At 44.2% G+C, this 15888-nt stretch overlaps 1 protein-coding gene across 1 annotated transcript; it reads right to left on the reverse strand.

Annotated features, from left to right (window-relative positions):
* Positions 1-2617: 2617 nt before the first annotated feature.
* On the reverse strand, positions 2618-15079 carry DTD1 (D-aminoacyl-tRNA deacylase 1). Its single transcript, XM_039569694.1, has 6 exons — positions 14982-15079; positions 13023-13113; positions 10836-11071; positions 7202-7299; positions 4559-4735; positions 2618-3234 (listed from the first exon to the last, which is right to left on the reverse strand). Exons 1-5 carry the CDS (start codon positions 15022-15024, stop codon positions 4580-4582), a joined length of 624 nt encoding a protein of 207 aa, XP_039425628.1. The 5' UTR covers positions 15025-15079; the 3' UTR covers positions 2618-3234; positions 4559-4579.
* Positions 15080-15888: the final 809 nt, after the last annotated feature.

Genomic DNA, 15888 nt, shown 5'->3' on the forward strand with positions numbered 1-15888 from the left:
AATGTGGGTATTAGGTCAAACTAACAAAGAACAAAAACATATTCAGATACTGCTGGCTGCAATTAAAGCAGAGGAGCTCTTTGAAAGAAATCAGCAAGGAGAAGTAAAACATTTGGACCATTCCCTGGTCCAGCCTGGGCTTTTGAAGTATCTGGTGTTAATTGCCATTCCCAATCTTTAATAAAGATTAGTAGGTTATTGATAACACATGTGATGCAAGCAGAGGTATTGAGACCCCACCATGCTGTGGGCTGTCTCCAGCCCCTGGTACCATTGCTCCACCAAGGCTATGCTGCTCTGACCTCAATCACATTTACATCTGTGGCTTCCTAAACTATCCCACACCAACGCATCATGTGATGGGGTTACAAGGGAAATGGGGGGTTTAAATGGGTTTATAGCTGCTCCATCAGCCCTTCCATGCTGAGTGTGGGGATCCAAGGTCAGCCACAGCTCAGCATTTCCATGGTTTATTTTCAGGGACCATTGTCACCCATCCCTTGAGCTTCAACCTGGATCCTCATCCCTTTGAAAGAGCTTAGCTTTGAGCCATGTATGCTGGGGTGAACAGGAAGCCAGTTTTCATAGGAAAGACTGGGATTTGGCCTAGCAAACCATGGACTGGGGAGACGACAGGGTGCTGTCCTGTTAACAGCAGTGGGAATAGAATGACTTACAATAAGACTGAGGTTGGTATGAGAATGAATGTGTCCTCCAGAATATGGAAAGGTGACCAGCTTCCACTGCATTTTCACAGCATCTGCTCTGATCCCTGCCAGGGCTCTGCCATCTCACTTCCTTTGAGAATCAGATACATGCAAAGGGTTTAGGAGTCACTGTTTAAATTTTCACCAAACCTTTGCTGTCTGCAGAGTCCATAGTTACATGCAGCATAGATAAGCATTTCTAGCCACTTAGGAGCAAAATTGACTGAAAATGGGCATTTCTGAGAATATTGTGGGACTGCTCAGGATGGAATGGCAGCCAGGGAAGAGCAGATACCTCACACAAGCTGAAAACCTGCTTGGGGAGGTCTGTCTGCCCCTTGCTGGGCAGGTGCTGAAAGGAAGAAATTCCATTAGTCTGAGTGGGGGTACTCCATGAATGAGCATCTCTGTAAATCAGAACATTTTTAATTAATTTCCCACACTAGCTTCTAAACTATGAGCTTATCCACTGGGTACTTACATCAATAGTCATGTTATTTTGGCTTGGATTCATTGTATTTAGACCCCAAAATAAATCAGTCCAATCATTTTTCCAAACAGCTTTGTAGAAACATCACTTATTTTGACTGTTCCATTCTTTAAATCCTGTTTTTTGAACATAGCCCATAGATTCAGTATCTGAATGGAGATGTTTGAAAAACACCTGTAAAACATATTTCTTAGTGTCACAATTATTGTAGTTTCTGGTTAGAGCAGTCAATGACAATTAGCAGCACATTTTCATTGGGGGTGACTTCTGTTGAGAAAATATTTTTTCCTAAGAACTATCAAGCCAAGGAACAGAAACAGGAATTCAGCCTAGTTTTTGCTTGCAGCTCTCTACAAGCAGAAAAATCCATGGTTTAGATACCCAGTTTCAAAGCCATGTAACTGCACTTGGAAAAGTGGCCCAAGTTTGGCCGCCAGTAGAGTAGGGCAGTAACTTTTCCTGAAGTAAAGAGTACTCTTAAATGAAGTGGTGGTTTTTTTGAAACTAATGATGATGCTCAAAAATACTCCAGGCACAGGACAACAGGAAGCATCTGTCCCAAACATACAGCTTTTCCTTATATTGCATATAAGGGTCAGATGGAAAATTATGTAATTCTTAAAGGCAAGGCTAAGTGTAACACTTCCACCTATCCTGCCCACTCACCATTCCAGCTCAAATGCCAGGTGTGTAGCTTGCCAAATCTTTACTTAAGCTTCATGGATTTTAAAAAGACATATCAGGGTGCAGCTCTGAAACTCTCCTGTCTTGGTTTTGACTGATATTTTACAATACAAGCAGCCCAGAAGTTTTAAAAAAATCCCACAGTGGTTACACAGTGTGCAGCACTGTAACTGTGATGTGCATTTGGATTAACTCTCTCTAGTGAGTTATCCCTACAATCAGGGAGAGAGCTGTGCACTGGCATCCTGGCTCTGATGGCAGTGACAGCAGGTGCCCAGGGAAGACTGGAAGGGCAAGGCAGACCTCAGAAATAGCAAATATAAAAGGTATCATCATCTCTGAAAGAAGTCCAAGTGTAACAATCTGCAGTCTTTTATTTCCCCCGAAGCCTCCTTGGCAGTTTTGCAGCTGCTTCTCAGCTCCTGTTGTTTGCTGGCAGTTTCCAAATGCTCTTCTGCCTCTCATGGGTCTGACAAAAGTGTCTGTCAGCAGCCCTGGATGCAGTAGGTGGAGCAGCTGTGCAGCATTTTGATGGCCACCACAAAATAAATGACTTAGATGTGCTAGAAACAGCAAAGATTTTGGGTCAGCAGCCTGACTTCCAACCTTCCACAGGAGAGGTGGTTGCGTTGAAGCAGTAGGTGTTTCTTGGCCTGCAACTTTAGCTCTGTGTCCACCCCCTTTGTTACACCCAGGAGTGACTCAGGAAATGCAATACACAAACACCAACAGGCACTCAGCTGGCATCATTTGTTTATTTAATAAAGTCTTTTCTGGTTTTAAAAAAGTTTACAAGACAGATGTGTTCCACATGATAAACAACCAGAGGCTGATCTTTCCTTGTAATAACTTAATCCATGCAGAAAGACTGGACTGCCTAACCTGATGTTAGGCAGCAGCTAACAATTCACCAGAAGATGCACAGATCTGCACACTGCAATGGAAACAGTAACACATGACACCACAGAGTGAGAATCAATACACAAGCCTACTCAGAGAAATTTTCAGAATTCAAGTGTAAGTTTAAGGAAAAACCCTGATTTATTCTTTAAATGGAGCTCACGTACTGAGAGTGAAATGCTCTGCTACAGTCTGCCTACAGTCACCCTTTACTCAGCAGTCGTGTGAGAACACATACACAGAAATGTCACAAGTCCTTTTCACTACTGACACTACACATTAACAACTGAATCTGATAGCACTGCTTTGGTTGGTTCAATGCAGAATGATAGGTTTCTAATGTCTTAGCTCTGCCTTCCCGTTTTCCATCCTTTTCCAAAGTCGCTGAAGAGTGTTGCTGAGGCGAATGTTGGGTCTTTTTTCAAGAATCCAGTGTAGCTTTTGTGTAAGAAACTGTGGAAGGCAAACAAACAGGAACATTACTGTAGGTAGAGCAGAAATACAGCAGGATTCCTTCAAATCCCATTGAGAAAAGTATCTTTATTTATTGTCACAGTATGAAAATTAATGCCAGGTTATCTGTATACCACATTTTAGAAATGTTCAGCTGCTTAGAAACCCGAATGTTATTGGAAAGACTGGACTGACCAAAACACTCCAGAAGGCCTGCAAACCCTCTAAAATGCTCTTATTTCAACACATAACCCAGAAACAGTGGGGGGGAACCTTGTATAGAACAGGAATCATCACCCAATGTCTGACCACCTGGGAAATTCATGGATTTAAAAAAGAAAAGAAAGTTAACTTTGTGAGCAATGCACAATGCTGAATTGTATAAATCATGGCCAGATTAAACTCTAAGGACAGGAAAATGAGAGAAAGGTTAAACCTTAACTTTGTAAAGCTGTTAATAATTAAACCGCACAGCCAGCTCAGGGCTTCAGTGTGCAGACTGGGATAATAACACTTTCTTGAGAGCTTGGATGTATTTGAAAAGTCAAAATCAGCAATGTGCTTTTCAGCAATGTGTCCTGAAGGCTTAAAACTGACTGGAAGAGTATGATAAACACCTATCTACATAGGCAGATAATCCATGACAAAGGATTCAGGTCTGTATTCAGTCTAATTCCATTCACTGATGTCTAGGCATGTCCTGCAAGTCGAGTGCCTGAAGGGAAAGAAGATCTCCTGCTGCTGCTGAAGTCTGGCTCTCAATGCCTGCCCTAATGTCCTTATTAGATGGTGGAGGTCTGTAAAACAGCCTGTTACTAAATCATCCTGGGAAAGAACAAACTGAGGAGGGGCAGGTGAGAACCATGAAAGAAAGCTGCAGTTCTGCCCTGTCTCCAATTTCTGAGCTGTTTTCCACTTCCACTGCTGGGGACTGTGTGGTATCCGGGCTGGTCCATAGTGAGCTCCCTGCTAGGTGAGGACAGACAGAAATACAGCCCTGTGTCTCTGTGTATCTGAAGAACACAAGGTAGGATTCTGAGTTAAGTCACTGCTGTATTATCAGATCAAGCTTTCAGATTTCCTGAGTCAACATGGAAACACTCTTGCCTGGACCAAACCCTCAACTCCAGCCAAGCACTCAGCGCGGAAGAGGTTTTCACCCACCCCAGCATTCTGCTGTGCAACTGCAGATGGGAGCAGAGGCTACCCACCAGCAAGATGATAAAATTTCACCTTTCAGCACTTCTAATGCCACTCTCTGCATGTGCTGCTTCACTGAAACAGGCAGGGGGCCAAGCATTACAGAAGAGAGGAGAAGCCAAACCTGAGGCCTGCCTTGGATGAGCTAAGGCTCTCTTTCCGAGGACACATCTCCTTCTGCTCCGCTGCTGGCACTGGGGTCATCCTTGTTTCGGGGGGCATTTCTTTCTCTACTTGACTCAGATGGCACCTTGGTTCTGGTCTTCTCTTTTCTTTGTTGCTGTTTTTCAAGTTTTGTCAGCTATTCACAAAGTAAGGAAAAAACACATCATGGAATAAAACAATTTCAGAAGTCTATTTCTAAGAAATCATAAATGTGAGCATTTGTGTAAAACTTGCAACTTAGATTCACAACACCAATACCTGTATCAACAAAACAAAAAAAAAGAAAAAAAAAAGCTGAAGGCTCAGATTTTCAAAAATTTAGAAAAGACAGTGGATTATCACCATAAGATGACATGATCACCCCAAGTATAAAAGAGAAGTGATTTATTTATATCCCTCTAGCACAAGGAATACAAAAAATACATTTGGATTGACTAATCCAAATGTATTTTTACTAATTACATTGCAAATGACTTATAAAGTTCAGATTACCAATTACAAACACAGACAATTGCTCAGACAAAAAGAGATATTTCACTGTCATATCCAGTGACATAAAAGAGCTATTCATCAGCAATTATTTGTCTAATCTCTTCCTGCTAACATCACATTAAACACTGCAGGATGGTTCAGTTATCTCTTCTTGCTAAAGCTGAAAGCAAGAATATAAAAACCACACTAATCCTAAGCCTTAGTTCCCATGCTACAAGCAAATCAACAGATTTTTGACAGCAAAAAAAGAATGCAACAGGCAGGGAAGAGGAAAGAGACTAACAATTTAAACTGGCTCTTCTTCATCACATCTTGTGTGATGGATGTCTTGACCCTACCTCCTCTTGGAATTTCTATCAGCTGAACATTGCTGGGACCAGGAGTGGGAGCTATATTCCTTCTTTTCTGTATCTTTTCTGTCTCTTTCTTCTTCTAATTCCCTCTTCACCGAGTTTTGAGCAACTTAAATGACAGGTTTGGAGTTTGTGAAGTTGAATGGGTTAAGTCAATGCATTGTGAAATGTTTTGTGTTAATTGGATGTTGCTCTAAACCTTTGCCAAAGCTCTCTGATTTTCTGAAGGTTGCCAGTAAAGTTTTTGTTGTTTTGACCTCTTGATAATATCCTGTTGGAATTTCTCCCTTGTGTCTAACTCACGGAACATGAAAAAAACATAAGCCCTTTTAAGAGGCTCGTTGAGCAAGTTTTGGGGCCTTACAATGCCAGAGAAAGTTTTCAAACAAGCATCCTTGCCTGTCTTCAGCCCAAGTTGTGGCCACCAGGAAGATGTTGTCACATGGGTATAGCAGGCAGCCTTGAACAAGCCAATATTCCCCAAGAAAGAAATGAAACCTTGCAGTATCCTGCACGCCTTGGTAATTCCTTGGTTATTTTACATCTACACACAGGGCAGCAGTCCTCACTCCAAAATCAGAGCTGCTGCTGCTGCTGCTGCTAATTATGCATGGTTTGGCCTGAGAACTCTTTGGGTAAAACTGTGAGGGTACAGAAAGAAGAGAAACAGAAAGAAGAGAAACAGAAGTAGTTCTTTCAGGGGCTAAAACATCATACAAGAATAGAGAACAGAATTTGAAGGTAAAAACGAAACCGACTTCAAACCAAAATACCCAAGCTATTAAGGCAACACAGGGTACTTGTATCTGCTCATTTCATAGCTGGAGGACTTGTTGAGAAGGACGCTGTGAGGGACAGTATCAAAAGCTTTACTAAAATCCAGAAAAACTAAATCCACCACCTTCCCTTCCTTCACTTGGCAGGTGACCTTATTGTAGAAGAGTATCAGTTAGACAGGACTTTCTCTTTTGAATCCATGTTGACTGTGCATTGTCCTTTAAATGCCTTTCAACAGCACCCAGCATAGTCTTCTGCATAATTTTTCCAGGCACTAAGGTTAGATTAACAGGCTTCTAGTTCCCTGTTCTTCCCTCATGTCCTTTTTATAAACTGCAGTAACAATTTCAACAAGTGAAGCATTAAACAAATAACATTGGTGTGGCCTTGCTGAAGCCCAGTTGGTAATGACAATCCCTCCCCCTTTTCTTTTAGCCTGGAAAAGTTGGCCACTGTTGTGTTTAGAGGATGAGGAAGCCTCACCACTGCACCTGGTTTTCAGCACAGCTTGTGCTATTACTCAGCAGAGCTAACTCTCCTCTCCAATCCAGACTTAAATTTGGGGCTGAAATTCACTGTTCCCTTGTTTCTGACAGAGAGGCACCTCTCCACTTCCAGCCAGTCACCCACATGCAAAAGCACCCACATGGCAAGAAACTTCACTAAAGGCAGGGGGGGTGGTCCAGACATATTAAAAACATTGTTAATGAGTCCTGATTAAACAACAGCTTTAATGAGGAGGAGGAATAAACTGTGAAAAGCTGTTTTGCATTACATACACACAACCTTTCCCAGGACTGCAGGCAGCCATCAACAGGCCAGGGAACTGAAGAAAACAACGCAGTTATTGGACTGTTCAGAGGCTGCACAGGAATGACAAGGTCCTTGTGCCTAAGGGAAGCTGTACTGCTTCACAACAGGAATGCTACAATTTTGCAGAGGATACACATCCTTTCCAGACAGACCTATGGGTCACTTACTTGTTTAGGGTCAACAGTGGCTGCTGGGGACTCCAGTTCTATTGTTACAGGACCATCATTCTGGATGTGGACCTGCATGTAGGCACCAAATTTGCCATCTGAAAAGGGAAGAGACAACAAGTGCTCAGGACCCTTGGAAGGAAAACACACACCAAAGATTTTACCAAGTGTGATACCACAAAGAAATAAAAAATACATAAAAGGGCAGCCAACCATTGAACTGCAGAGAGCTACTAAGAAAAAAACAGTGTATGTGCACCCAGGTATGTAGTTTGAAATTCAGAGAGGCTAAATAGACAAACATGCACAAAACAAACCCAGTCTACAGGTAATCAAGGTGTCTACAGTTCAGGATGGGCACCACAGTTCTCACAGGCAGGAGGTGAAATTTTAAAGGACCCAGCTGGGACCCAGTCCAATTAGCCAGTTGATGTTTTGAAGAAACTTTATATATAGGCAAAAGGTAAGAAGACCTGGAGCCTACTCTGAAGCATTTGACATTGAATACTCTAGAGCAGGGGACACTGGGGTGCAGCTCAGTCCCAATCTGCTACAGCCATTTCTACATTCCTGTTTGTAACCTAGGCTGGTCTTTGAGAGTTACACAGATGTAACCTATACCCTGTGACCACAAAAGCCAGTCAAAATTAATGCATCTTTCTTTAACAAAATAATGAACAAAGAATATTATCTTGAACTTTATTAGTGAGAGAACAACTATTTGAATTGCTCTCTACAATCATCCCATCCCTCTGCTGTACTTTACTCACAAAAAAGGACGGCCTTTTCCATTTCCCATTCATATGTATGGACCAAAAAAAACCCATGAACTTCACAAGTCCCTTTTTTGAGGGTGATAAAGTGGTCAAATAAGCCCCCACCTTTACCAGAACACTCAAAGCACTCCTGTGCTCACAAGAACTTTCTACCTTGTTTTGGCACCAGAACTACTGTCAAGGAACATCCTTCTGTAACAGCTCCCTCCCATTCTCCTCACACGTTTAAATTTCTAGTTACTACTCTTCAGTGTAGTAAATTTTTTCCCACTCTAAGACTTCTGGACTGATCAATTCATCTTGCAACATCTTGTGCAATAAAATAGGATCCTAGAAGTATCATTAAAGTGACAAGTTCATTCTGCTGGACATCCATCTCTCCAAATTCCTTGCCTCTAAAAATCCGGCACACATGCCTTCCTCAGATGGAAGATCTTTACCTGAGGTGAGTCAGAGAAGCCACATCTGAGCCATAAACACTTGAAAAAGAGGTATCATTTACTTCCAGAGTATTTTTGTACGTATTTTGAGCCTTATGACCTAGAAATTTCACACTGGTTTTACACTTCTAAGCTTGTCTACTTGCAAAGTTATTCTTAATTAACCTCGTGTGCATACTCTTGCTCCAGATAAGAGTGCTTATTCTGAAGTGACAACACTCACAAAGGGAATTAATCAGGGAGAATAATTATGCTTTCAACTTGTACCAAACCTTAATCTGAATTAAACTCTTCCTTGTGGAACAATCCTCTCATATTGACTTAGATATTACTACTAAGGGAGTAAGACATTTCACACTCCTTGCCATGTTAATCTTTACTGCCTCAGAGGACTAAATCCACATTCAAGACAGAGAGCAAAGGCCCTGACTCATAAGGAGGGCCTTGGTAGGTCTGATATTTGGATATTAGCTTGCACAACATGAATGCTCAGGTCTGCAGTCACCAGCTCTGCTCCTCAGAGTAGACTGAGATGTTTAAGAACAAAAGTGCTGAAGCACAACAGACAAGCACTTCTGATGCAGCCTTTTCCTATATGTGGGTGCCCATGTGTTAAATCGTGTTAAGGTAGGAACCATGGCTCTGAACCTTCTCCAAGATTTTGTTTGTCAGGTGTCCCACTGCTCTTGGTGTGAAAGAATGGTTTGTGCTTCTCTTTGGGGAGCACTTCCCATTCTGAGCTCCTGGCTGGCAAGCTCCAGATAGATCAGGGAGCAGAAAGGAGCTGCCTGCCCAGCACTTAAAACTTCCAATAGCCAAATTCTCTACTGAACACAAACAGGAACCAGAAAGTACGAGGCTCTTAGGAGATATGACAAGACCTTTATTGATCTGTCTTTGCCTCAGCTACACAAATTCCAGTTTCAGTGATTAAATTACTCCTCTAAGATGCATTAAGCAATTTGTAAGATCAAAGGGAAGGGCACCTATAGCAATCCAGAGAATCAAACTCTCATCTCCCAGTAACTACAACTGGTGTGTGTGTGTGCCTATGTGTATGTAGGGGCAGTGTCAGTACAGATTTTCCAGACAGCAAAGAAGCAAAAAACACTGGCAAAACAATTGGCACAGCAGAAACTTCGACCTGAGAGAATCTTAACAGACTTGGGTGCAACACACCATAACTGGCACAGCTTAATAAGAAAGCAAAATCATAAACTGACAGGTAGCTCCAGTGCTGCCAGCAGTTTTAAATGTATGTGTTATCTGACACACTAGCACTCTTACACTTCCAAATCTGTGGTTTCAGCACAGAAAAAAAATGCAGAAGTCAAAGATCTTCTTGCAGAAAGCACTGGGAAAAAAAGTGCCAAAATATGGGCACTTAATATTCATTTCAGGTATACAACTGCTATTCACTGAGAGAAGGAATTCAAAAAGCTGCTGTCAAAATATAAACTGGTTGAAGAGGTATCAGAAATGCACTCCTTATCAGGAACAAACATTGATTGGAAGAACATATCAAGCTTGAAAAGCTTGAAAAAACTGACTTTTTTGTGTGCTTTTCACTGTCCCTCCTTGGAAAGCACTGGGATAATTACCCTAACCTAGAGTCAATATGAAAATTAGCCTCTTAATCTTTCCCCAGCTATCAGTTTTCTGTCTTTTTTTACTTTTTTCCTCATAAGGAAAGTAAGGTCAACCATAATCTATTAACAGCCACTATTTAAAAAATAGTCTTTTCTAAAAACTTGTCTTCTGTCAAGTGTAGCAAAAAGTCAAATGTGAATATGAAAATGGACAGAAAGCACTCAGAAAACCAAACAGAAAAGACTGAGTATGGACAGAGCACAAATACACAGGGAAGCCAGGCATTCTCTGGTAAAGAGAAAACTGTTCCACACACAACACAGAGTTGAGGAAAGAGAGCCTAAATCAAAAGCTGTTCTTAAGTAGCACATTACACCTCCCACTGTCACAATTCCGTTTAACAGGATGTGGAAGTGACAGATGGAACTGTGCTGTCCATCACATACTGGTGACACCTTGGAACCTGACTGAATACACTTCTCAGAAAAAATTGCATTTCTTGGGTAAATCTAACTACACAGCACAAAACATCCAGCCTTTGAGGGAGCCTGACCTCAGAGTTTGTTCTCATGGCTGCAGCTTCTCTGGGCTGCTCATGTTGTGCAGCCAAAAGGAATACAAGAACATCTACATGTCATGCAGAGGAAGGCCAGGAAACAGCTTGGCTAGAAGACTGGAGTGGTCAACCTGACAGGCTCTACTGAAAATACCGTAACATCCCCCCAGCTACAGAAAACCACAGAATAAAGAAAGCAACACTCAGGAGGGAACACACACGACAAGTGTCCACTGGTCACACCAAGGACCTTACCAACCTTCTGTCCTTACCTTTAATAAGCTCTGGTTTGTAGGCTTTTCTTAGCTGCTCTAGGAAGTTGTTATAAAAAGACTCTGCCTGCTCCGTGGGCATTGCCATGTGATAGTCAGGCTTGTTTCCCTTCAGGATGCACTGGAGAGTAAATTGGCTCACACACAACACTTCATACTGTTTATCCATCACACTTTTGGACCAGTGCTTCCCACTTTCATCTTCAAAGACTCTCAAGTTCAAGATCTTTCGAACCCTAGGAGGAGGAGAAGATAATTCCTAAATTGTCCCACATAGGATCAACAGGTACCATACAGAATGAGAACAGATGCATATTCAGTCTGCCTCCACGTAACAAGATATCCCTCTGCACCTTCATTCCCAGCCATGGGAATCTCATCACATTAGGCCATAACCAAGAGAGCCCTTGGTTAGATGATTAACCCACACCATCATTTTACAGAGTCTGGTATCAGGACAGAATAACTGCATGTTACACAGTGACATAAAGATGGCACAGGAAGTAAGAAAGCTCACTGTTTACTATCTGCTTTCATGTGTCACAGCATTACTGAAAGTGTGAACAGCTTTAGGAATTTTAATCCTCCCACCGCACCGGGAAATCACACTCAATAGGAAATGAGATCATCCTAAAATGTGTTTAAAACTGTGGGTTTTTGTTTCCAATCATGATTCACATATACTCCTCCTGCTTTGTCACTCCCTAGCACTATTCCCAAACCAGGCCCCATAAGCCAGATGATGAAAACAATTTTTCATCAGGATGAGAGGAGGAATCCAAGGAACAGGAGAGAACTGCAGCTGGCAGCAAAGTGGTTTGAATTTTGAGCCGATTTTCTAAAGATAGGGGACAGAAATGACTGGCTCAAGCAACAAGGGGACCTTCACAAGTGGATCATGAGAAGTGGCAGGCAGCTGCAACCTAGTCCATGCCAGGACTTTAACTGATAACAGGACTGCATGCAAGCCACTCTCCTGTCTTTGGTTTCTTCTTCTGGCTTCTTCACACCTGCAGCACCAAGGGAGCCTATCCAGTGCAAAGCGTTTCAGCTGCAGTCATCAGCCAGGCATTTTGCACTGCATCAGAGGTGAGGCAGTCAGTGTAAGATAAAGCTGAGATTTTGTTGTGGTCTAGCTTCAGGGCTTTGCCATGACTAAGGCACAGTCACAAGAACACCCTTGCCAATTTGTGTGTGTCAACAGCAAACAGAATTAACTCCTGAATGAAGTGGATTGTTGAAAGCATCCACTGGAAGGCACCAGCAGAAGGCTTAAATCATCAACACTACTCTGTTTTCTTCACAGAGATGTTCATTGTTTCATTACAGGATTACTAAAGTTTCCTTTAATAGGACCTGAAAAGCCTGGTTAAGCTGATTTCTCTCAGTCCTTTTGCCCAGATGCTGGCTTCCTGCCCTTCCTGTGTCAGCCATCCCAACAACCTGGTGTGTAGAGCATGGTAGCTACAGACCTCCTGCCTGCAAAATTCAGAAGCAGCTTCCACATTCACCAAGGTAGGGATCAGAAGCGATGGCAGAGCAGAAGTTACACACTAAGGAAGGCAAACAGTAAGGCAAGCCCATTGAGCATGTGAGAATAAAAACCCCTTCTTGACATCAATCAGCTCCACTCCCTGTTTCTTCTTTGCCTTTGCAAGGACTTAGGTCAGCCCTAGAGCAATAACCAGCCCAAAAGAGACAGAAGAAGCCCCTGGAGAGCTCTCTCTTTGCATGTGTTTTCTGGCTGAATTCCACTATTCTGTGGCCATAGAACAGATGGCCAGAGCCAGTCCCCCAGGCTGCCAAAACTGATGCCTGTTTACAGACAAGCAACCGACAAGACTACCCTGCCTTTAGGAAGAACAAAACTCATGTGCAAGCTAAAAGGAGAGTTTCAGGTTTCTGTTAAATCCCATCCTTGAAGGACGGATTTTTTTTGACTCAAAAAGGACAGACACCTAAAAAAATCTGTTCTTGATAAAAAACACATAGCAGAAAATGGGAATAGATTTTTCTCAATGGAACATGAAGAATAAACTCTAAGAAACCTGTATTCAAGGTAAAATCTGAAGAAAAACTAACAGGCAAACCTGAATTTCCCAATAAGAATAGCTGATTTGTTTAGCTACTGCACAGGTATCAGCACTGCACAAATGGAAGAGTACAGGGCAAAAGGGAGTGACTTACATGTGCTCCAGCTCTCTTTGTGTATCTTCCAAAGAAATGCCCAGCAGCACACAGAGGCCTCGTCCTATTGAACTGATTTGTTCACCACCCACTGGAGAAAGGAGAGAGGGAAAAGAAAAATAAGGCTAAATGCACTGTCTTGTTTTATGGCACATGTAAAGACTGGTTTCAGCTGGCCAACCACTAAAGAAAACAGCATTCTAAATCCTGTTTCCTCTGTCTTAAGTTTGTAGATTTGAAAGATCACATGGAAACATTCTTTCAAAAGCTTTCAAACATCACCACTTCTTTATGAGCTTGTAACTACTCCAGCATTTAAAAACACTGTAAAAAGATTTTTTTTTACTACAACTGGATCAGCTGTGGTAACCAGAGAAGTGGTAAAACTCTTTCCAATCCTTGAAAAATTATCCACCTGGTTGATGCCACTAAGCGTAATTTCTCTACTCCACCATTCCCTTCATACTTTGCATTTTTTGTGAAAAGGTGATTTCTACCTGATAGAGTCCTCATGGATTTTTTGAAACATGACTTTCAACAACCTCCAAATTCTGCCCTCCTAATTGGGAAAACAACCCCTTTCATGACATTTACAGTAAAACACAAACTATCATAGATCTGCTGTGTTTTCCTAAGAACTGTTTTAAATTACCTTAATTTAATTAAATTATCTTAACGTGGTTGACCCTGAGATGACTGCAGTAAGAATAAATGCAGTCTTAAAACTGAGATAAGCACCAGCTCCCCCGCTGTTAAAACTGCATCCAGGTTCATGACTGGAACAAAAAGGTCCAAACATCCCATAAAACGAAAGGAGATCAGGCCTCCAGTGAAAGCTGAAAGTGACTGGGCACTAGTGGCCAGATCAGGGCATGAGTCCTCTAGCCCAGAAGGGCTCTGTTAAGTACAGCACTGTCTCTCTCACAGAGTGATATCTCAAAATCTTCAACAGCCACAAACAACAGTTTAAATTTTCCCCAGAAAAGTGATACCAAGTCAGCAAGAACACCAGTGCTGACAGGGTCTGACCAGCTGTGCCCACAGTCCCAGCTGTGCACAAAAGCTGTGCCCTTACAGACACATTCTGCCAGTGCTGATGCACAAGCAGAAGCTGTTGGATAACTGCTGCACACCCAGGACTCCCACAGCAGACATTCACTGCCTCACAGGCAAACTTCTTGGGGATTTTAAGCCCCTTGAGCACAGAAGGTCCAAACCAATAGCAGGGACATTCCATCAGGACACATCATTCCTACTGGCACCAGGGCTAGACCCAGGCATGCAGTGCCTGGTGGCAGCTGGGACAGCACCACTGGCACACACACAGGCAATGCAAAAAGGTGAGCCAGGCTGCACTGTCACCTTGCCTGCGATGCACTGAGGTGACAGTGACTGTAGTGCCAAAGCATGCATGCCACGGGAGAGGGACACTGGGATGGCACTGCCACCACACGCACAGCAATGCGAGGCCGTGACCAGGGCAGCCCCACTAACACAGCATCAAGGCGGTGTCACAGCACCAAGCCTGACAGAGCCCAAGAAGCGTCCGGACAATGCTCACAAGCACATGGTGTGATTCTTGGGGACGTCCTACGCAGGGCTAAGAGCTGGACTCAGTGATCCTTGTGGGTCCAACTCGGAATATTCTTGTGATTCCGTGAACACAAGCGATGCAAGATGACTGCGACTGTGCTGCCAACACAAAGGCGCTCGAGGAGGCGATGGCAGCGCGACGGCCAACCCACGCCTGCCAGCCAAGGCTGCGCACAGAGCTCCATACACCCCCCCCACACGCACCCCACGGGGGCCGGCGGCCGGGCCCCCGGGGGAGCCGCAAGCGAGCCGCCCCACGCCAAACCCACGCGGGGGGACAAGGAGAAGGGAGCGCCCACACAGCCACACAGCCACTCGCACAGCCGCCCCCGGCGCCCCGCAGCCCCGCGGCCGGGGCACACTGACCTGTGACGCTGGCCTGGGCCACCCGCTGCACGATCGCCTTCATGGCGCAGCGCAGCGCGGCCGGCGCCGAGCGGGGACAGCGGCGGCGCCCGGCAGCGGCGGCCGCTCCCCGCGCCCGCACGCAGCGCCCCCCGGCGGGCGGGAGGTGCCGCCGCAGCCCCGGCACCGCCGCTAGATAGGGAATTCCATCGGGAAGGGACAGGTGCGCACAGGACAGGCGCGTTCACATGTTTGGCCTTCCTCCTATCGCCTATACGGATTTGGGGAGGCGCCTACAAAAAGGAGAATATGCAGGTAAGCAGAGCGGCACCTGCTATAGGAACAGCTATAGGGACACAGCGACGTGCCCATAAAAATGAGTGGCTGGGAGGAGCCCTTGGGAAAAGGAGGTGGTGGCTGTAAGGACCTGAGGAATCCACGTGGAAAGGTGGGTCTGTAGGTGCATGGGCTGGCTGGCACTTGGGTTGTAAAAGCTCCTATAGAATCACAGAATGGTGTGGGTTGGAAAGGACCTTATCACCTCATCCCAACTCGCTGCTGTGGGCAGGGACACTGCACTAGGCCAAGGTCTTATCCAAAACCTGGCCTTGAACATTTCCACCGCTGGGGCATCCACAACCTCCCCAGGCAACCTGTTCAGTGCCTCACCACTCTCACAGTAAAAAATGTCTTCCTAATATCTAACCTAAATTTCCCCTCTTTTTATTTGTACCCATTCCCCCTTGTCATATCACCACAGTTCCTGACGGAGAGTTCCTCTCCAGCATCCCTGCAAGGCCCCCTTCAGAGACTGGAAGGATCTGGAAGCTGAGGTGTGTGGGCAAAGGAGCTTGAGACAGCTTTCCATACAGCAAGATGGGAAACCTTAGAGACCCATGTGGGGCAGGGCAAGATGTGTCCTAAAAGG

Source organism: Corvus cornix, chromosome 3 (genome assembly GCF_000738735.6).
Source record: "Corvus cornix cornix isolate S_Up_H32 chromosome 3, ASM73873v5, whole genome shotgun sequence".
Classification (NCBI taxonomy): domain Eukaryota; kingdom Metazoa; phylum Chordata; class Aves; order Passeriformes; family Corvidae; genus Corvus; species Corvus cornix.